General features: G+C 40.7%; 1 protein-coding gene across 6 annotated transcripts in view; it reads right to left on the bottom strand.

Moving 5' to 3' along the window:
- The window catches only part of LOC118470501 (uncharacterized), a 43702-nt gene extending 20894 nt beyond the window's left edge, over positions 1 to 22808 (bottom strand). Inside the window, exons 1-2 of one of the 6 annotated variants that reach the window (XR_008604156.1) lie at positions 22685 to 22808; positions 7521 to 7684 (exon numbers count right to left, since the gene is read on the bottom strand). Coding sequence is in view for 4 of the 6 variants with exons in the window: in XM_055017922.1 (XP_054873897.1) it covers positions 7521 to 7684; positions 18089 to 18426 (502 nt within the window). In the remaining 2 variants the exon portion in view is untranslated. The other 5 variants (XR_008604157.1, XM_055017922.1, XM_055017919.1 and 2 more) reach the window with 5 other exon arrangements.
- Positions 22809 to 23148: the final 340 nt, after the last annotated feature.

The raw sequence follows: 23148 nt of genomic DNA, 5'->3' as shown, positions 1-23148 counted from the left end.
TTCTTCTAAACTTTTAAAACTGTGGTTGTACACAAAAGCAGTTTCTCATTTCTAGATTGCGATCGTTTACTTTGCTGGTGTCTCGCCCAGTTTACAAACACATACAGTTCATTTTATCTGGATCAAACAGTATTAACATGCACATACACAGAACTTTTTGTCTGTGGTGAAGGTGTGTCTTTGTCAAAATTAGTTATTTAGTCAAACTTACTGATTCAATGTTTCTTGTAAATAATTCAGTGTAACCAAAGAAACGTTTGCAGGTGTGACATTTAAAATTGAACCAAAGCTGCAACTAGTAATCGATCATTGTCAACTGTTAAATAAACCACCAACTACTTTGATAATTAATTGGTTTGAGCAAGTGTAAGTGTATATGATCTGATTCCATGTTACTAATGTAGAATATTTTCTGGTTTCTTTACTCTTCTATGAAAGTAAAATTCAGATTTTTGGGTTGTGGATAAAACAAGACATTTAAGGAGATCAAATTGAGCTTTGAAAAACAGTGACTAATATTTCAGGATATTTTACAAACCAAAGAACTGATCAAATAATCCAGACAATAATAGACAAATTTAAAGACAATGAAAATATTCCACTGCAGTACTGTTTATTATGTTTAGGTTGTATGTGTTTATTAATTCTAATATTCTTATTTAGAGAGTAATTAACATAATTTACAGGTGAGTTGTATATAGAAAAAATAAAGAAATGGTCTATTTTGCAATTATTCTATGGGGTACATTCTTGCAACTATCATGAGTGAAATTAAGTAATTTTGATGCCCAAATAACATTTTAGTCACACCAAAAGGGCTGCAGTCAGTTTATGGCAAGTGGAAAACTGCCTTATTTGACTTGAACTGGTCTTTCAGAGCTATTTTGAACAACTGGGTTTAACACAGAGAGCAGGTAAAATAATTCATTTAGATGGATTCATTTAGGGGAAAGACACATACAATACATTACAAAATGGATGACTAACAGTTTCCAAATTCTTTAAAAGTTGAATACTGCGTGCTTTGCTTCTACACAGACAAACACGAGTTTAACGGCTTCCTGTATTTGCACCTTGCGAAGCTCTGATTGGACAGTCGTTGTTTAAGGGCGGGGCTTTGTGACTGTGATTTGTCCCCATCCTTATTGTCTCTCTCCCTCTTTTTTTAAAAAAACATTTTATCATTATTAGCTCCCCCCACATTGTTTTAATATTTAAGAAAGAAAGCTATCAGCATATTAATCTTTGTTCTTTTTGTTTTTATTCATGCATATAACTTTTTTAAAGCAGTATTGCATTTAGAAATTAGCATACGTTCAGTCAAATATAAAGAGTACCTTATTAGAAAGTGGGACCAAAGCTGCACAACAGAACCGTACAGAGAACCTGTAAAGTTGCTCCTCACAAAGCCACTAGGCCTGTGCATTTAAAGCCCCATAATCCATCTGAGGACAGCATACACTTTCTACATTTCCAGCCTTTAAGAGACTGCAGCTGCTATTGTCCCTGTTCGTAAAAGGACTGGAAATGGCTCTACATGTGGAGTACATCCTGTCTTCCATTGTTACTGCTTTCACTCTCCCCTATAAAGGCCTGCCTGCAATCCAGGCTACAACAGTCAGGCAAACACACACAGCGGCAGCACATCACAGAGCCATACCTTCCCCTCCCTTTGTGCTCAGTAATTGCCACAATGCATCTTCTCGTCCAGCTAATTAAGCGAGTCTTCCCCATTGTCTCCCAATACTATCACCTCTTCACACAGCCAGAGAGAAAGAGACAGAGGGAGAGATAGAAGGAGAAAGACACAGAGGGAGAACGTATTAAAGCAAGAGATGGAAAGAGCAAAGGGGTGGAAGAAATACAAAAGCAGGAGTCCAAATAGAGAGAGGATGAATGACAAAGGCATGTGTCTGTGTCCTCGTAAATGTTTACCAGCTGAAAAAGCTAGCTGTTGTCTGTGTTTGCTGGTGGGCTGTAAATAGCACATTACTGCTGTCACATGAAAATCTTCATTCTCAATAAAGTCAATTTAGGAATCAGGAAAAACGGCGTCATTATTTAGATGGACAGTGTTGGCTCTGTTAAAAACTGTACCACAAGTTTTAAGAGAGCCTGAACATTTTCACAAATTTTAGATGCTTATACAGGCTACAAAAAGTTAAAACTGGAGCATCATAAGTGCTGTGATTGATAAAATGAAAAATATATATATATATATATATATAAAGGATGTGCTTAGAAAGAGTGAATAAACAGCCACATCACACCAGAGTGATTTTAAGTCTCTTTGGCTCTAAAACTTGTTTGCTTGAGCGTCACTGTGCAAAATGCTGTAAGTGCAGAAAAAGAAGGCTGCCTTTACATTCATTTCCTGAAGGAGGAAAGTTTCTCTGTGCTCACCTTAATTCAAGATGAGCTGGTCAAACAGGATTTTAACTGACTGTAATGCAGCATGCAATTTACATGGATGTGATGTACACGACAAAAAGGACTTCATAATAAAGCCAGAAATTACATGTATTTTAGTTTCCTTTTAATATCAAACACAAACTAAGGCTACTATTTGATTTGTTTTAAAGTCTACAGTTGGCCTGGCTTCACTCATAGCACAAAAAAGAACAGTTTCATAATATATTCATATAATATAACAGTATATTCATATAATAAAAGCACCTATAGGGAGATAACCCTGGAACAGATCCAGGAGGGAGCTTGGGTGTTTGCCATCACCTCCCACATTTAAAATATATATTAATAACTTCAAAAAGACAAGAATTTCATCAAACTCATTCAGTGAGAGAACTGAAATCTAGTCCTTATGAACTAATATCACAACAGGCATTATGCTTCAGCTGCCACACTGCCTTGACTTCACATATGTGCACAATTGTGAATGTACTTTACAGAATTTAGAATGGAAAAAAGTGCTTTTCTTTCCTCTTATTCTTTCTGTTCAGGCCCTTTTGTGAGGCAAAACCAAGGAGTCTGGACTCCAGACTAAATTACTGGAAGACACAGACCAACAGACTCATCTAAATTCCACTTTGCTTTAGAGTTGCTAGGAGAATCCCCCCCAGTACTCCCCCAAAACACACACACAGACACACAAACTAACTCCATGCTCAAGTCCACTTGCTGACCTCTCAGGCCAGACACTGTCTTCCCTTCACATCAACCCCCACAAGCCCCCCAAAAATCCCCTCCCAACCCTGAACCCCTCCTTGAACCTCTTCCACCCCCTTCCCCATCCTGAATGCTTTCCCTTCCCACACTTAAGTTCCTGTCCAGGCCCTGACTGACAGACAGACAGACAGACAGACAGACAGACAGACAGACAAGTAGGGTGACATCATGGTGCAGAGAGAGAGAGACAGACAGAAGAAGGGGGCTGCCTGCCTGTCTGCCCCCCCAGCACCCACACAATACAGCAGGGCATCTGGCACTGGGGTGGTGATGGAGGGAAGGGGGGGTCTGTTAGGACAAAGCGTTTACATCCCCCTCCTTGGAATATGATTATAGTTTGTAAATGGTGGCTGAGACGTAAACGTGTGGGGAGAAGAAAAGAGGGCTGCGATGTGGGGGCTGGTGGGCATATTTTTGGCTGTTTACAGGAAAGACACCTACAGATAAATGAAGAGGAATTTGAGATATTCCTGAAAGTGTAACATGACTACTCTGAAGTGCAGAAAAAGCAGAAGAGGAAGGAGTGTTAAAAAATATCTCTAATCTTGCTTTAAATTTTTTACTTTCATGCTATTTTTTGTGATTTTCTGCTGAGTGACAACCTACTATTGCAGGAATGTTTGGTTTAGTGGTGCAATCTGCATGTGTGTGTGTGTTTGTGAGTGTGTGTTTGTGAATACTTAATTTGCAAGAGTCCCGGAAGAAACAATGATGCCAACGGGATAGAAATCAGTGTCATAATACTCTGCAGCGGCCCCCACCTCTGTCTACTCGCTATGTGCATACAAGTGTGTGTGTGTGTCTGTGTGCATACATAAAATAAATGAGCTGTGCGTATGCATTGTGGGAGTCCACAGGCCCAGTGTATATATTAGAAATGTGACTTGACCCTGGCAGGCTGAAGCAGGGTTTCTGCGTCGTACTGGGCGTGGGAAAAAGGGGAGACCTCTTTTCACAGCTGCTTCGGCCGTTGCATTGAACCAGCGGAGGCCCCCGCCATCACCCCACCACCCCCCAACCTGCTTCCACAGCTAATGCCCCCCCCCACATACACACACACCTCCCTTCCCCTTCTTCCCATTCACTCTGCAGCCTGCTGCCTTTCAGCGGACCCCTGTCCCTCCCCTCTTGTGCTCTGTTCGTCACCCTGCCTGCGCCCCACCATCGCAGCCACCACCAATCTTTAATACTGCCACCATTCAGCCAGTGCGCATTGAGATGCCAGAGGCCTCTGTGCTTTGAGGGGGTAAAGAAAAACAAATACAGAAACAAATAAATACCAATGCAAAATAAGGTACTTATCTACTCTAGTGTGTTTGTTGGAAACACCACAAACACCTAAAGACACTATACTATATAAGTTTTTGGGTACTATATATATATATATATATATATATATATATATATATATATATATATATATATATATATATATATATATATATATATATAGTACCCAAAAACTTAATAAAACCCCTAAAGGACTACTGCTTCATTTCTCATGCTTCTGCTTTACATCATGACTTTATTCTGTGTTTTAAACTCTTCTATTGGTCTTTAAACCCAAATCTATTTTTTCTCACTCTCACATTCTCCTCTCCCTTTTCTTCTCCAAGGCCCTCTGCACATAGACTTTAATTTATGTTAACATACGCCACCAGAATACACACACACACACACACACACACACACACACACACACACACACACACACACACACACACACACACACACACACACACACACACACACACACACACACACACACACACACACACACACACACACACACACACACGGCCCCTTTCACCACCTCCCTCCATCCAGTGTATTCATTTGAAGAGATTTATTTCCTATCAAGCCGCATAATGCAGAGGGTATAATTTAAATCAACTTTTAAGAACAGCCCAGCAGCGCAGTTTATGCATACAAATCTAGAAAGCCAGGAAAAAAAATTCCCAGCAAACAGCAGGTTGTGTATAAGCAGATTGCCAACTTTAAGCAGCCATGGGTGGGCTGTGGGTGTTTGGTTTTGCCATTAAAGATAACCTATTACTGGTAAACCTCACAATCAGTCTGTTTAAACACATAACGCAGGCTTCATTTGTTTCAGACACTCTCGCTAATCTGACAGTTTAACCATGCAACCGGCCGACTCAGAGTGAAATCAGAAGACACAAGGCCCACATGCAATTTTGTTGAAACTTTAAAAGGTCACATAATGTGCAGAATAACTCCAACAGATTCTCAGGAGCAGCCCTATCGTGCAGTCTAGCCGCCCTGCTGATACACCAGGCGTGTTGAGGAAATGTTGAGAAGCAGTGAGGGGGCAGCGAGGGCGGGAGGGAGGTTGTAGCCGAGAACCTGAAAGGACTCCATCTCCCTTGGCCAACATGCCATGACGGTGTGGAGCAGCAGTCTGAATTGGTTTCTCCGGGGTGGTGGAGCCGGAGAGGTGATGGCAAGATGAGCCCGAATGGGGAGGGATGAAGGGGGGAGGCTGAGAAGGGGGGAGGCGGGGAGATACGGTACACTGACGTATGTGTGTTTGTGTGTTTGAGGGAGAAAAGTAAGAGAGAAAGATGGCAGACTGGATCTGAGGTACCGTAAATGAGCAGATTACTGCTTCCCTCTCTTCGAGTCTTTTCCATATACATGAGAGTGCTCAGCTGTGGAAGCAACACTGCTATGTGCGAAATCACACATCCTCCTGGCCGCGCTGCTTATAGGAACAACTGAAACAAACTGCACACGGGTCCTGTAAGGGTAAAGCACAGTCTGAACACAAGTCTTCTGGCTCTTAATTGCTGTTATGAATACAAAGAGGATGTGAAGAGTGTCACTTCTGGATTGATGCGTCTCTGCGTCAAATTTAGCCTGTAGCTATGCCTCCACTTCTAAAGCCCATGTCCAACCAAAGCTTGTTTGCATCGATTTATCTAGTTTGTGGATATGATATTGACTAAGTAGACCGGCAGCCCTCATCGAGTTGAAGCAAAGAGAAGGAGCTTTAAGAGGTGGTCGAACGCTATGGAGGAGGATAGCCACAGGCTGTGAAATCTCCTCTGATCTTCCCTTGTCTGACTCTCAAACGCAACCTCTTCTCTGGGGGGGCATGCTGATATAGAACTAGGCCAATGTCACAGAACGCTCATCTAACCCTGGAGGGAAATAAAAAATCACTCCTTCTGTTTCTCCCCCGATGACGGCCCTCAATCTCTGCGGATGGGGCTTCATCTTCCTCTCCTCCCCTCTCCAGCGCTGCCTCCATCACTCCGTCTACTTTGTTCTTGGCAGGAGGTTGAACATGCACGAGCTGAGCAGCGTTCTCGGGCCTTGATGGCCTGCTATAGCAGCTGTTAGGATAGTGAAGGTAATCTTTAGTCATGTCACTCAGCGCTGAGGAGGAAGCTGAGAGGAAAGTGAGTGAGTCACCTACTTCTGGTTTCAGCCTTCTGTCATCTTCGACATTATACGGCATTTTAAAAACACGCAGCTTCCAAGGTTTTCCCAACTAGACAGCAGAGTAACTGGCAGCTGAAGACAAAAAGTCTCTACAAATACAGGCTCATGACAGCATATATATATACTTTTCTACTATCTAATGCAGCAAACAACCAAAAATCTGCTACATTCCAACCATAAAATCTCACTTTGCCTTCACAATAATTAGGCATGAAAATAAGAGGAAAAACAAGAGGAAAAAAGTAAAGTTTCCCCATTTTCAAAGTGTTCCCGGAGATCTGCAGAGAATTCCGTAGGACTGAAAGAAATATAGGAAGTAACCGAAAGAGAAGCAATAAAAAAGATGTTTCTCTGTGTCTGCGTGTTGGGCTACAAGTCATGAACGGAGGCCAGAGGACAGAGAAGTAGGAAGCAGGCGGGAATAAAGAGGGCAGGAATGGGTATTAGTGAAGTGAAGGACTTAGCCACCCTGGCAGTCTTTCCACATGAGCACACCTTATGCACACAACAGGCCAACACACACCCCGACTCACCCGTGTATCTTTAAGGAGATAAAAAAAAAAAAGAAAAGGTGGACAAAAGAGTTAAAATATGGATTATTCAAGTGGCCACCCACTCTTATCTGCCAAAATCGAGGAATCTAACAAATTGAATCAGATGTTATAACGCAGGGGGTGAAAAAGCGAACAAAAAAAGTGTAAAGAATAAGAGGCACCACCCCTGTGAGGAGATACATTTCAATAGAAATTTCAACTTTTGGAGTCTCAAAACAAACAGCATCATGTGGGATTAATTGAGTGAAGTCCAGAAGTAGTTCAAGTTCAAGTGCATTTAGAAAAAAATCCATCATTAGCATAGCAATTTCTCACCTGCGACTCCAGAGGGATGAAGTCTCTTTCTGACCCGGTCGGTCACCTTTGCTCCTCGGGGCACCAGGCGGCGAGTGTCTCCTCTGACCTGCTGTCCTGTGTGTCCAGACACAGGCCTGCAGATGGGGTGTTTCTCTGTGACTGCATTTACTCTCCACAGATTCCTGCAAAAAACATAAAGCATGAAGTTGAGAGAAGGTGCCCGCTCTTGCAATTTGTCTGATACAACTGTGTCATCTTTTATATGCAAATTAATTTCACCATCATAAATTTTTGGCAGAAACCATCAAATGAAATGCTTGAGGTGTCCTACACTGATTTCAAAATGAACTTTTATGTTTAAAATTTAATATTTTAATAGTACAACACACAAGATTTTTAAATCAATATTTTTATATAAAACACATTAGATAATATAGATTATATTTAACACACAAACACAAAGCGTATACCAAAAATTGAGATTTATAAATTAAATTGGAAGAAGAATATAGGAAGAGCTAAATAGATAAAACCATAATAATTAACTGCAATTAATGACAGTGGCTTGTATTAGTGTATTTAATGCAATCAAGAGAAAACAGTTTCTTTAATATACCTTAATAGAGCAAAGCAGAAAAGTAATACATACTGCAATATTTTTTGAAAATCTGCACTTCCAGCTTTTTAGATTCATGTGGAAACTTTCCTATATTTCCTATTGCAGCTGTCAGTGATAAATCCATGACAATACCAATCTCTTCAACACACACACACACACACACACACACACACACACACACACACACACACACACACACACACACACACACACACACACACACACACACACACACACACACACACACACACACACACACACACACACACACACACACACACACACACACACACACACACGAACAAACACACTTCACGAGCGATTACACAAAATACTCAAAGATTACATCCACTGAAATCTGACGTCCTTTGCGGGTTTAAAGCCTGCATGTCAGCCTTTCAATTTTTTTTCCTCTTTCCCTTGCATGGGTCAGAGGCTGTTGCTAGGCTACCAAACCCAGAATTCATAAGTTCGGAGAAAAGGTTTATATAGGCCATTGCAATTCAGGTAAAATGATAATAGAAACATGATAACACTGGAATATGGATTTAGATGATATGGAATTAAATAGACGACAAAGTGTGATTTATTTCACATATGAAAGAAAATGTGTAAAAATACAAATAATAATAAAAGTAATGATGATAACAGTCAAGTGGATATAGTGTCAATAAAAATATTCAATAATTTAAAGGCATTTTTTCCCCCTGTAAAGCCATTGACAGTCACTTAAATCGATGCTCTTAGGGAAAAACACCTCTTCTAACATTGGCTTTCCAGGAAGTAGCCTGAACCAAGAATTCTACAATTTTCTACATAAAGGCAGAAATTACAGAAGTTACTTTTGCTCAAATAAACAAATAAATAGAAGCCACACACCTCGGACTTGAACACAGTCTTACATATCAGTAAAAAAAAAAAAAGACGAAGCTGTGCAACCAAATCCCACACTATAAAAACACATATTCTGTAATCCTCCATATGCTGTCATGTTTATGGTACTCTGCAGAGACGAAAAATGAGGCACTAAGAGCACAGTAACGACGTAGCAGCAGCACACACACATAAACACATGTATGGCAGCGAATGTACAGATGTACAGTAACGTGCACACAAAAAGACACACACTCATACACACACAGCTCCGCAATCTAGTGGCCAAGTGTGACACGGGCGAGATAACATCTATAGGATGGTAGCTTGGAAATGCAGCAGGGCTGTAAAGCTAAAACAATGGCTCTGTTGTGTGTACAGCCATCGCTGCTTTGTCCAAACATCTTTATCAACAAGCAACTCGCCCTTATGCAACATCTACAAGTAAATTGTGAAAATATTATCAATGCAGTGCGGGGGGGGGGGGGGGGGGGGAGACGACATACTGACATGTTTATGCTTCAGCAGGAAAAGCTACAGACATGACAGATTGGTTAGAAATGCACAGCATGTACACGTCATATTCTCTCAAGTCCAACCATCACATTGTGCAATTTTCTTGTTGCCATCATATTATACGCAGGCTGGTGAAACAATAAAAATGCACTCAAATAGACGTACAATGGAGAAATCACTGAGACAATGGCAAGTTTAATGCAGCCTTATGGCAGGTGCCTCTAAGCTAGACCTAGACTAGACTGGGCTCCATCTGGTGCTGAGGGGCCTCCTCCTGATGGTGGAGAGGGCCCAGACAGACACATATTAATGTGGGAAAACTGACGTCTAGCCTGCCTCTCAGTCACTCACCAGACTGCATTTCAATCTCAAAGGGGCTCTCCCCATATCCTCCATTTATTACCCCTCAGCAATGCATTCATTTCTACTGCAACTGGACAAAAGCCTGGGAGGGTGGGCGCTGCTGGTACAGCGCAAATACGGAGGGCAAATCACAGCGTTTAATAAATGCCTCAGCATAATATTGTGATTATCTGTAGAAAATTTCTGCAGACGTCGTCCTGAAATCAGAGCTATTTTTCAAGTCTAGCTTTTCATCAAATCACAATGCCATGAGTGTGATGATCATATGGGATATTTCAGCTGAAGGCGTTAATTCTGTGAATTAAATGATTGTCTCAGTGGGAGATTAGCATCTACTTGCTCTTGTCACATTAAAATTGATATATGGGTATCCTGAAAGTCAGAGTGTTTTGCTAATGACGACATCTATTACTATCAAAAGCATAACTACACTGTGCATGCCGATAGCCTGAAATTACTATTAATATTATAACAACAATTACACACAACTGAGGTTTATATGGGCACATGCACACACACAGCAAGTATGACACCACAAAAAGCACAACACAGTGAGGAGGGAGAGATATTTTCTAGCTAGGTCCACTGCTAGCACCTGCCCTGCTCTGTGACGCAGTACAAGCCGAGGCCTACCAACCGCAGCACTACACACTCACACACTCTCCACCAGCAGCGACAGCTCAAGCAGCTAGCACAGTACTAGCTTGTTTAAAATTCAACAGGCTCCACTACAGAGTACATCCTATCACTCAGGCAGCTCCTCTTCCACTCTGGATGGAGTGGAGGGGTAAAGAACAGATGATGTGCAGCCCAAACGGCATTATGGAACAGGCCTGAAAAATCAGCTCTGGATCTCTGGACGACCTGGCTGACCCTGACTTCTCCACCTGGATGCTGCCTCCATAATCTCCAAAAGCTATTTTACATCATCAGAATACCTGTGATTGGTGACGTGTGTGTGAGCTGTGACATGCCTGTTCACCCACACAGGCATGTTTCACTGCAGGAAAATACTATTTAGCCGTAGCTTGTTGTCAGCCAGTAACAATAAACTGCCTCTCCATGAAATGCCTTTGCTTTAAAAAGAAACATTCAAAAACATCAGTATGTGCTGTTTCCCTCATGTCCCACAATCCTCTCTGGCAGCAGTGTGAGCTCCCTGTGCAGGGGGCCTGCAGGTTCTGTTAATAAGGGCATCAATCAAGCTAAATCCAGGGATAAAACATGATCCCGTTGACAAACACCACCCGAATCACAACACTCTCTTCTTCTGCACTTCATAACCTGTGACACTTTGTTTTGATGACCTGCTAGATCTGCCTTTTGCAACAAGACACCACATATATGCTAAGAATTGGAGGATTATTTGCCATCGCATCCAAATAGAAGCACAGATAATAGAACTAGAAGCTACTTCTGCAAGGTGAAGCTCCCGCAATCAACTTTTTTCAAGCCAAAATCAAGCAGCATGCATCTGCAGAGGCACAGCAGCTTTCTAACACAAAAAAAACTGTGCAAGTGCACATAAGTGTATAAGCTTTGATTATTGAAACCGTTTCCCCACATCACCACACAGACAGGCCAGATGTAAAGGGGATATGGGGGGGCTACTGGTGGAACACGTGACTCCCAGGAGTCCTCCAATCAGGAGCCTCTACGAGCTACAGATTCATCTCACCTCATCTCTCCTGTTTATCGGCATCCAAGTAACTACACAATGAGCAGAAAAGCCCATAAAATAGCAGATTTGCAGTGACTAAGAGACAAGTATGTTCCATTAAGAGAAACACTGCCGAGTCCCTCCTTCCTCCTCCTCATCACTCCATGAATGGAGCCTGTCTCCGGCTGCTAACAACTGTCACTCCACGCATCCCTCTTGAAAGAAATCTAGCGCCATGAATCCATTTCTTGTGTCTAGTGTGGGAGGCTGAGAAGGCGTTCCTCTGTGCACCGGCTCCGTCCAAGGAAGCAGGAGGCGTTTCTCGGCGCGATGCTGCCGCGGGCTTCCCGGTGCTCCAGTGCAGGCTGCATCCATCCATCCGCTCCGGCAGCTCCGGCTTCCTCCCCTCCGCCGCCACCACCTCCATCATCCTCGGTCCGGTTCCGGCTCGCTCAGCCGTGACGACTGCAGAATTAGTTTATACATTCGGTTCTCTAGCTTTATGATATTACATAAACTCATACAGCTAGATAACCAAAGAGAAAAACTAACCCACGTCTCTTAAAGGGGCCGCCGCCGCCGGAGCTGCGTGTGTTGTGGTCACATGGAGCCATTGCATTCCGCCTGTATGCGCACGCCTCTCTCCCCTCGCTCTCTCTCTCCCTCTCTCTCTTTCCTCACCCTGTCCCTCTATCTATCTCTAATCCACACACATAACTACGCATGCACAAAAGCGGGTTAGAGTCACCTGCTTTTACGGTTTGCTTTTTACGCGTAAGGATCCACTGACAGCACAAACCTTTGCGTCTTTTTATACCAGACTGCTTTGGAACAGTGGGTTGGAAACGAGGCAGGACAGGGATGGAGGGCAGAATAAAATAAATAGAAATAAAAGTGCAAACCATTGCTTTGTTGTGTGTTGTATTCCTCCTAGATTAAGCCTTCCTTGTGGCACTCACACTGGTGCACTATTCGTCATCTGTAGGCTACTCCTCTAAAAACACACACTGCTGAACTTCACTCCCCTATAGCCTGTGCAGGGTGAAGTCATCCAGCTGCAGGAGGATGATGACACATCCACCTGTCATCCAAGCACAGGGGTAACAGCAGGAAAACCCAGGCTCCACAGCCTCACATGTAGCAGGAATCTACCGACTAATAACACAATTTATCGCCCAGATTGAGCTCCTATAACACAACCGAGATAAGAGACAATGTTACTTCCCCTCCCAAACAAACCAGCTTATTGTTGTTTTTAAATGCCAGCTCACATCGACCCATTTTCAGAACACAGAGCAGAGTTTCCGCGTTGAGTGAATTAATCCATGAATTGTTTGAAAGCATGACAAACTACCAAAGGCCCCACAATATCCTACAGTAGAGGGGCTTCCAGCTAAATGTCAACAACATGATCTAGTGGAGCAAGTCCTGCCTCAGTGGATGTCATTGGACATTTGGATTAGTTAGTAACATGCTGAGCAGTTGAAGCAGGACGAACTAGTCTTTATGATCCTTTAGAATCACCAAATCATGCACATCGTGCGTAATTGTGGATTTTTAGGACAATTGTAATGATAACTTTAAATTTTGTTGCAGAAAATTACTGTATAGGTCAAATATAATCATCAACAGCAATGATGAGAATAAAACACTGCAGTTTGACATTTTCTAAATATGTGTTGGCACAAGTAATTCGGTTAATAGGCTACTAATGTGCAGCTGACAAGATATTACAAGCAAGTTCTCGCAAATTAAGGCAGATTACTTAACTACACTGCATTCCTCCTTTAATAATTTGCTCCAAAATGTTGCAAGAAGGGCATTTTAAAATTAAATAGTCTATCTTAGATGACACAAGTCCTAGAATTAAGAATAAACACAAAGCATACTCACAGATTCAGTCCATTTGAAAGGGCAATTTCCATAATCAATTATGTCGTACTTCCTTGTGTGTTTTTTTTGTTTTGTTTTTTCATTTTTAAAAAGAGACAAAAAATATGAAAATCCAACAACCGGCATATTCTTTTAGTCTCAGTCCGGGGTTGGAGCTTCTCTCTCCGGCTCCCTCCAGTCGTGCTGCTGCGAGCATGTGGGATACCGGCACAGCGCGAAGACAAAAGCCCATTTTACGCACAGCACCACCATCCGTATAAGCGCGAATGTGTATCTTGGAGGAATACACGACGGAATAAAACGTCCATTGCAGGGTGTCATAAAAAAATATAATACTGCAACAAAGCCAGAGGAAGAGGAAAATGAGAGTGGGGAGAAAGTGTAGCGGCTATCGGAGTGTCAGATGTGGGGCGCAGGAGGCGGAGGGCCGCTCGGGGGGCCTCGGGGTCAGACTGCCAGGGGATACGCACAGAATTAGACATGTTGATTGGCACAGACATGGGCGAGCATCACAGATATGAAGGTGGAGAGTAAAGGAAGGAACAGAACAGGACCAGAATCCACAACGTCTAAAGCTCGTCAAATAGCCACTATAAAGCGTATCCATCATCACATGGAAATGGTTGTTGGATCCAAGAATTCACCGAATTGGAGATTCACCAGTAAAAAGTGAGGAATAATCACTTCCATCAGTGCACAAACATGGTATTCAAATAAAAAAAGCAGCCAGAGCAGCCTTTGTCCCAAATGGAGGCGCAGAGTGCAACAGTGTGTAACTCCTCCACCATCACCTGACTGCTTAGACCTTGAGCAATACATCACAAAACTGGCCATGTTTAAGGATTTGTTGACAATGAACCATCCATCTTTCAGCCACACCCTGTCTGCGTAAATAAGGATACAAAGTTTGTCCCGATGACAGAAACACAAAGAAGAAGAACAAGTTGACAGGTTACAGGTCGCAGGATTACTAAGGCATACTGTACACTACTTTTTAAATTCTTATCAGTATTATACTAGTTTTCACTGCCTAACTCTGTTCTATTATTTGGCATTTTTATCGTTATTTTCTGTATTGGCTATAAGGAGCCCTTCAGAACTCTATAGTTAGGTTTTAAATAGGGGAAAGTTTAATTCATAAAATGCAGACTACACAGCAGCACTGTACATTAAACATAATGTGGAATACATTAACCCGCAGCCTTTCATGTTTTCTCAGTGGAAACCTATAGTGTGCACACGTTAAACACGGAGCGTCATTTATTTACAGTGTGCTTACATTTTATTCAAAATCACATTCCAAATGAGGAGACTCCCTGTTTATATATTTCCAGTGTGTGTGCGTCCTAAAAATTTGTACTTTTTATTTGAATTTTAATGAGTTCTGCCAGTGTTCTGCAGGTGTGTTTGCTTCACTCTTTGCTATAAAGAAAATTCTGAAGATTTCAGAAAGTTTTTAAAAAATATATTTCGAGAAAATTATCTGTAGGGTTTCTTCAGCCAAGTATATGTATTTTGTAATAATAGTTATAATAATAAAATAATAAAAAACATATCAAAGAAGTGAAAACAACGTTGGACATAATATTATTTTGAAGATGTGTTTAAATTTCCCATATTGTCATATTATCTAAACTTCCATTAAATGCCTCAGCTAGAGTAAAGAATTGTTTTTATTAATTACTTACATAAAAAACACTGACTTGCCAAAGCATATATATTAAAAAATATCATCTATTTGTAAAAATGTAAATTAAATAGATTAGAAGGACTTTGGTTATCTCGCTTTAACTCATTGTATGCTAACTGTAAGTGTGTGTGAGACAGTGTGTGTCATTTTAATTTTATTTATATGTTTTGTTAGTTTTTTTGCTCTGTCTCTGTTGGAAATTGCTCTTATTGTACATTAACACTGATTGACTCTCAGCTCTGCCTTTCATCAGCCTCACGTTCACTCTGAGGACCCGCCCCCTAAACTGCATCACGTCCTGTCACACACAAAGTACAGTAAAAGGTGTTCACATGCAACCAGCTCTATTCTATTCTATTCTATTCTATTCTATTCTATTCTATTCTATTCTATTCTATTCTATAGCACCTATGTATGCTCTTCTTCCTCCTTCAACTCGATGCTATAAATTTTAAATAAATAATTGTATAATCAAACGTTGGCCACCAATTTCCTGTCATATTGTTTAGTCTATGCTGTTTCCTGATCTCACACCGGATTCACGGTTTGTGCGTTAATTGACACCAACAAGGGAAAAAAAATATGTATTAGAGGATTCGTTCTTTCTGTTTTCTTTTTGTCTTGGTAAAACGTAAAAGTTGCACAAGCATACAATAAAAATATGCTTTGAAATTAATAAGAAAGAGTTTAAATGTGAAGTGATTAAAACTGAAGTGATTCAACTTCAGCACTAAAAAAGCGGGGAAAGAAAGCAAAGTCTCTGTCCTTGGTGCTGAAACGAAGGGACTTTATTCCCTGCGACGTTTTTTTAAATTAAAAAAAGTAAAACGCTGTATAATAATTTGTGCTTGTTCACGCAAATCCACACCCACTGAGTTGTTTTCAAATTTAACGAAATATGTTTGGAAATAAAAAACGAGCGAACAAATACACGTAGAGGGAGAATTTTCATATTCTAATGGAGTTTCACAACTTGACAGCTTTCACTTTCACAAGAAAATTAAATAAATTACACAGTACTAGTAATAGTGTTAATATTTATAGTAATCTGCAATAGACTCCAAGAAGCAAAGGCAGCTGTGATATTTATTTTTCTTTTTGCTCTGACCTGCATATGGAGCAGAAAAATAGCAACGAATTAACTCTAACATAAACTTTAATGTCAAAAAATTTCACCCGAAATTTATTTAAGAATATAATATTTATTATATCAAGACTAGATATTATATTTAGCGAAACTGTGTGCTCAAAAGTTTATTTATTTTTACGTAATTCTGGAAAATTAGCTTATCGTATTAGAATGAATAAAGCGCCAGTGTTTTATGTTTGATTTTATATAATAAGAGAAATTGTGTGTTTTAAGTTGAAATTAATAAAGGAGATAAGACACTATAGTTCAGTGATAGCAGTACAATTTACATTAGGCCTACACCTGTTGCACGGTGAAAGAAAGAAGGAAAGAAAGAAAGAAAGAAAGAAAGAAAGAAAGAAAGAAAGAAAGAAAGAAAGAAAGAAAGAAAGAAAAAGCTACATTTGTCTCTTCTTTTTAAAATGGTCTCTAGTTGTGATTTTTTTGCTTAACAATAAAAATTAAAGCCTTACATTCACATTTCTGTATTTAAAAGTTATTATATATACAACGCAATAAATTAGATAGTTTAAAATTTGCAAAAAATTCACACAGCTAATTCTTTGGAGGAGAAAAAATCTTTCATTTCTTAAAATCTAAACCCTGTAAATTCCGAACTGTGTAGTCTCCCTCTTATGAACCCGTTTTTGCAAAAACAAACTTTAGATTTTAAGAAAAACGAATTAAAATTACTTTCTATGTTTGCAAGAATTTGGTAAAGCTCCCTATTGTAGTCAGCTGCAATGGCCCTGATTAATTAATTTCACACTGTTGCCCGAGAGAAGATTTTCCCACAAACAAGTGACCAAGGAAAAAAAAGAGAAAGAGGGAGAGCGAGAAAGGGCGTACGAAAAAAAATCGCCCAAAGAAAGAAAGAAAAAAAGTCAACATCAAGTTCAACAACGTGCTGGTGCTCATTAGCATCACAATGCTGTCTGGGAGCACACAAGTCTTCTTAACAAGAGGCTCTGGCGTCAAGTCCCTCCACCTCCCGGCCGAGGGGACATTTTCCCAGGCTCTGCTAACAATCACACAACTGTTTGCTTTATAAACGCCAGCTCTGGGGCCACTCAGCCCGCCTCATCACCGCTCAATGGATGCTCTCGCTAATATGGGATGGAACTGCCGGGCTGCCACTCACCGGCTCTGGCTTCTCCATAACGCACATTGCAATTTGCTGTTTCACTTTTGCCACTACGCAAACTATATTTATTATTAGACCCATATTTTGGCACATTTTACGCACTGAATCCGTGATTTTACGCACTGAATTCACGTGTTTACGCACCGAGGTTGCTTATTTTTATTCTAATTATTGGATATAATGTGCCACTCAAGCATCCACATCCCTCAAGGTTAAAACCAGCTGACCTTAAATGAATTATATACGTTAAAAACACATACTTACAAGCCACAAACTTTGCGTAAATCCCGCATCTCCGGTTCAAGTCCTTTCAGTACCAAAAAAAAAGACAAGTTTCTACCAGTCATCTCTCAAGTGTGACCAAACTAGAAGAGCCCAAAGTCCAGGGAGAAAAAAAACAAAGATTGAACCTGCACACTGCGTTGATCCAACCCGCTAAAAAGTGTGTTAATTTGCGGGTGGTAAATTACGCACACACATAGCGGTGTTACTTTTGCCAAGGCCGAGGCGATTCTGCTGCCAGCATCCTCCTGCTGCTGCTGCTCCTCCCGCTTCCCCAACATCTCCTCATGCGCCTCGGATGACAGTATGCGCGGAGCTGCTGCGTCGCCGGTCCCCTCCTCTCTCTCTCTCTCTTTCTCTCTCACCCTCACTCTCCCTCTCTCTCTTTCTCTCACCCTCACCCTCATGCTCACATACCGGCTGCTACGCACGACGTGTACAGAAACCCAAACATTCTTCATTGACCATTGTGAACTCCATTGTTCTGCTTGAATGCCGGCTCCTTCTTTCTCTTTCTCTTTCTCTCTCTTTAGTTGCATCCAGCATTTGATAGACGTGTTGAGCCACGTCCAGCCTGCGTGGTGGGAGAGCGCAGAAAGGGGTGGAGGAAGGAACCAGAGAGGACCGTTGGGAGACAGATGCAGCAGAACCCCCAAAAAACTTGGCTTTACCAGGGGGACAAATGCCTGAAAAAGCTCAACACAGGAGGCAAGTCGAGGGCGCTTCCTTGCTTGGCAGAAGGCTTTATGTGGCATAAAGAAGATGCCTGCACTCTCTCTCCCTCTCTCTCCGTCCCCCCTTCTTAGTCCATCCTTCCCCCTTTCGTCTCCTCACAGTCCGCTGCACAGACAAAGTCCAGATGGCACTGGACAGAAAATCAGTTTTGGGGCAGTGAAGCCGCCTCGACTGAGCAGTGATCTCTCCACACCTGCACCCTGTTCGACTGAGGCACCTGTGTCAACGTCTTGCGGAAAGACCGAGCCAAGATCGAGGCGTGAAGCGGCAGCAACGGCTGCGCATTTACACATTGTAGATTCCATGCGTTCACAGGGCGGCTGCAGGACTAATGCGTAAAAAGAGAAGCGATTTGCAAAAAGGATGAAGCGATAAAAGCGGAGCACGCAGCAGCAACGTGCGGTGATGTTGCCGCAGCCACAACAGGAGAAGCTGATCGCTTCCCCGGAGCTCCAGTGGGTCACGTTGCTTTACGTGGCGCGACGTCTCATTCCCTCTCCGTGCGTAACGGAGCGCACGGTGGGCACGCGTGTGCCAAATGTCAAATGACCTCAGAGTAGGACAAAAAAAGCTACTGAATTCACTCCGCAAAAACACAAACTCAGACTGCAGGTGCATTTATTTACCTGCAGAGGAGCGTCAACGTTGAGTGGTACAAAACCAGCTCCCTGTAATGAACGTGACTGCGTGCGTGCTGACGTCAGGCGCCACGGTAGATTATTCCAAATGTGTTATCCGATACGCCTGTGTGAGAAATCCACGGTTAGCACAAGGAGGCTCACAAGACTGATTTGTGCTTTGGCGCTGTTTAAGGACTGCATTGATTTATGCACATCTTCAGCTTTTAGAATTATTTCAGAGACAAAATGTGACATTTGCTCTGTTTTAAAAGCAATTTTGATACCTGAATAAAATGATATTTTTCTGTCTGTGCATCCAGATTCCAAATGGTAAAACAGAATTTATTGAACATTACAATGGGCCATTAAAAAAAAGGTAAATTAAAAACAGTCTTTGTCACTTAGAAGCTCAAAATCTGACTAGTGGAAAATTTGATTGTTAAAAAAACATGAATTCAACAAATCAGATTAAATAGGTCAAAGCTTTAGGACAGTCCAAGAAAGTATTATAATAATAATTAATAATATTATTGTTAGTAGTAAAGGTATGAGGAGCAGTAATGGTATTATTTCTTACAGTGTAGAAAGTTATCTGGTACATGGAAAAGACCTGAAGAGTTATTTCCCTATTTACAGAATTCTAGATGTAAAAAAAAAGCAGAGTTAACACAGATCAACCTAGAAAATAAAAGCACAGAATAAAGAGTATTGTATCTCTTTACATCTATATTTATATTTTATCTTCTGGGCCACAGTTGTGCCCATTGAGGTCAAGATTTAAATGACCAATCCGGTGCTTCTTAGTTGAGCTCTGAATAAATTAAAGTTTTCTCTGCATGCATATGCATATTTACTCCAAACTGTATAATCTCATCACTGCGGGCCTTCAGCAGGCCTGCACGTCCAGACAACTTTGCTAAATTGCACAGACCACTGGAGATAAACAGCGACACCTATCGGCAGTAAAGCAGCACTGCAGCTCGGGCCTGCACGTCTCTGGCCTAAATCCACAACACACTGCAAACTGCATAAAACGGCACATAACCTCCTGACAGGATTGTAATGGAAATACAGGCTCTAAGTCGATGCAGCAGAACGTATTAAAACTCTGCAGAGCCGCAGATAAAGTCAGCGAGCATCTGATGGAGGAACTGACGGGTATGATGCTTTCTGGATGTGTTCAAACTGTAAGAAATGCGCATGAAGTTGGAGCACGTTTGGAGACTATAAGTCGCTGTAACAGAGATTGATCAAAATTTTAAGGAATCAAAATCCTAATTTGCTGAGGTTTTTGCGTTAAATTATAACCCCAATAGGGCTGCATTCTCATGATGCAGAATAGAGGGCATTTCATTAATTTCATTCTGCTCAGCTTTGGCGAAATAACGATATTACTGCGCGTAAAATACAATTCGTAAAATATCTACTGACATACAGACTATATGCACTGAAATAAGAGAGTAAAAATAGTGTGATTTTTTTTAGCAGCATTACCTGAATTCATCAGCTTTTTAAAGATGCATCAACAAAGCTGGAAAATCACATCTAAAATGTGCAGAATTATCATTGTGTTTTATAGAAATAGCGAAGCAGCTGTTGGGTATTTTATCTGCTTGTATTTGTGTGTTTTATGTTTGTAGCAGCCATTTTTGTGACAGAAATACAGGAGATCCTGAATAGATTTCTCAGAGGTTCCCAAACTGCATTAATATTAATGTTCTAAACTTAAATCATGTTGAGCTGATTTTTAGGTTTTTTAAAAAAAAATCGTCAAATTTGATTTTGAGTTATTATCAAAATCTTCTTTCATCTGTAAATGTGCGGTCTAATCTTAGTGCAATTTCACATTTATTTAACCTTTAAATATGTAATTTAACACCTCTGGATCATGGATAAATGAATTAACATTTTTACCACATGAATCTAGTAATAAAAAGAATAAGATTAATTTTAACTAGAAACAGAAAAATAAAACTCCTGCGAAAATTGCTGGGTACAGTAATGTGGCATAAATGCCCTATTTTGAAGCAAATGCAATGGAAATAAGAAATAAAAGAATGATTTCGTCTTTAAGGACATTGAAATGTGTAGTTCAAGCTAATACACGTACTTAAATAAGAGAAAATAGATTTTTAGTTACTGGATTAAAAGGACATAATTTCTAGGTTAAGAAGGTTGAAGTTCCTGTTATTAAAAAAAAGAAACCTGCTTGCACGAACTAAATCTGTAAAGACTTCACAAGATGCTAAATTTATTTACTGAATAAATAAAATAATAACTGATCTAATAATAATTGATTCTAATTCTAATAATTGAGCAGTAATGTTTGGTGCATATAGTGTCACTTAGAAAATTGCCAATTTTTATTACTTTTGGAGAAAAAAAAAACTTTTTTTCTCCCAAGAATCTTATATTTCTGACATACAGGTTGTAAAATGTTACCAGAAAAGATTTCCTTTTTGTCTGACTTATAATTATTTTATGAGGAGACAATAAATGCTACAAATGAATACAAAACTATGAAATTTTCCTAAGTGCATGCACTTTCACTCTAAAATCATTAGTTTCTGTCAGATTCATGAGGCTGTTCTGTCATCATGCATGACCACTCTGGGGTTCAATTGTTAATAACTGACCAATTCAAGTGGCCACTTCTGGGAATTGTAATGGCTGCTCTTCATAGAGGCCTGACCTGACACGAGGACATGAAGATGTCAGAGGTCACACATGAAGACCAACAGGGAGCCAATGTTTGTCCTTTGCTCTGTCAAGCCCCCAGATTAGCACCTAAGTGCTGCAGTTAATTGTAATAAGTTGGTTTTTTTTTGTGTGTGTGTGTGTGTGTGATGGTGGAGAGCTGTGCTGCTCTCAGGCCCTATTATGAACCACTTAAAATAGTCCTATTTAAATAAATATATAACACAAAAAGAGATATATTGGGGAGCTATTTCACAAATCGGAATTATTCAGATAAATTTGATTGGTTTAAAATAATTGTGGTTCATGCTCACCTTGATTCAAGTGCAAAGAAATTAAAAAAAAAATATTTGAGTACTGCACTAATGCAACTCTCATCTGAAAGGATTTTTTTTGCAACATTATACATCTGTTGATACATTTATAAGAAAATCCAATTGGTTTTCTTAATCAAATGCTGCTTCAGCACCAAAATGATGGTTACAGGAGACTAAAAAGTATTCCTCATGCTTGGAGATTTATACCAAATGGAAGCAAATATCACAATAAACGCTTTGTTTTACCTTAATAGTAAATTTGCACCTGCAAGAGAGAATTGAATATTCAGCTTGGCAGCAACTGTGTGAGTGGCAGTAATAGCTTCCTGCATTAAGCGATATGACATGACCACACACAACCAAGTGTGCTGCAGATGCATTCAGCAGAAATCATCAGTGGAGTTACAGGAGGTAAGATCTCAGACAGCTCCAATAAAGATGCTGGAAGCAGTGCAGCAAATTTCAAACATCTACAGGTGGAGGCAAGAGAAAAACTGCAAACCAACAAGTCTCATTTTCAAGAAGAGGAAGCAGTAGCAAAAAAAATGTAAAAATCTACTGTTACGTTTGTTTTCAATTAGAAAAGAATTAAATTTAATGCCACAAAATATTCTTTAAACTCTACAACAGCTCCAAAAACTCACATTTCAGCAGCTGCTTCTGGTCCTCAGCCCGTGGAGGAGGAGGAGATGTTGGTCCATTCCCCGCCATGTGCAAACAGACTGATGGTCTTCCTGCTTTCCTGGTTTAATTGGGAACAGGCTGAAGTTTATGCTAATGAGCGCTGACATCAGTCCTGGCAGCCTCCGCTCCATAAAAGAGGGGAGCAAAGGGCCAAAGTCGCGCCTCTTTTCCCAGGCAGCTCCCGTCGGTCAAGTTCAAGCGCAGCGCCGGAGCCATTCAGAACATGTGAATGCACAGAAGACTGGGGGAGGCGAAGAGGCCTTCAGATTCATTTAGAAACGTGGAATCTGCCGGAATGCGCTGAGCAGACGATCAATTCGAATGTATCACATTTAGTGAGCTCACTTTAATGATGCGGTTTTATTGCAATATAGCCAAACGGAGGAAAGTGTGCGCATTTACACGTGCATCAGAGGTTCACCAA

The sequence above is a fragment of the Amphiprion ocellaris genome, chromosome 2 (genome assembly GCF_022539595.1).
Source record: "Amphiprion ocellaris isolate individual 3 ecotype Okinawa chromosome 2, ASM2253959v1, whole genome shotgun sequence".
NCBI lineage: Eukaryota > Metazoa > Chordata > Actinopteri > Pomacentridae > Amphiprion > Amphiprion ocellaris.
Note: the sequence above shows the minus strand (reverse complement) of the source record. Positions and strands in the feature narration are given on the sequence as shown.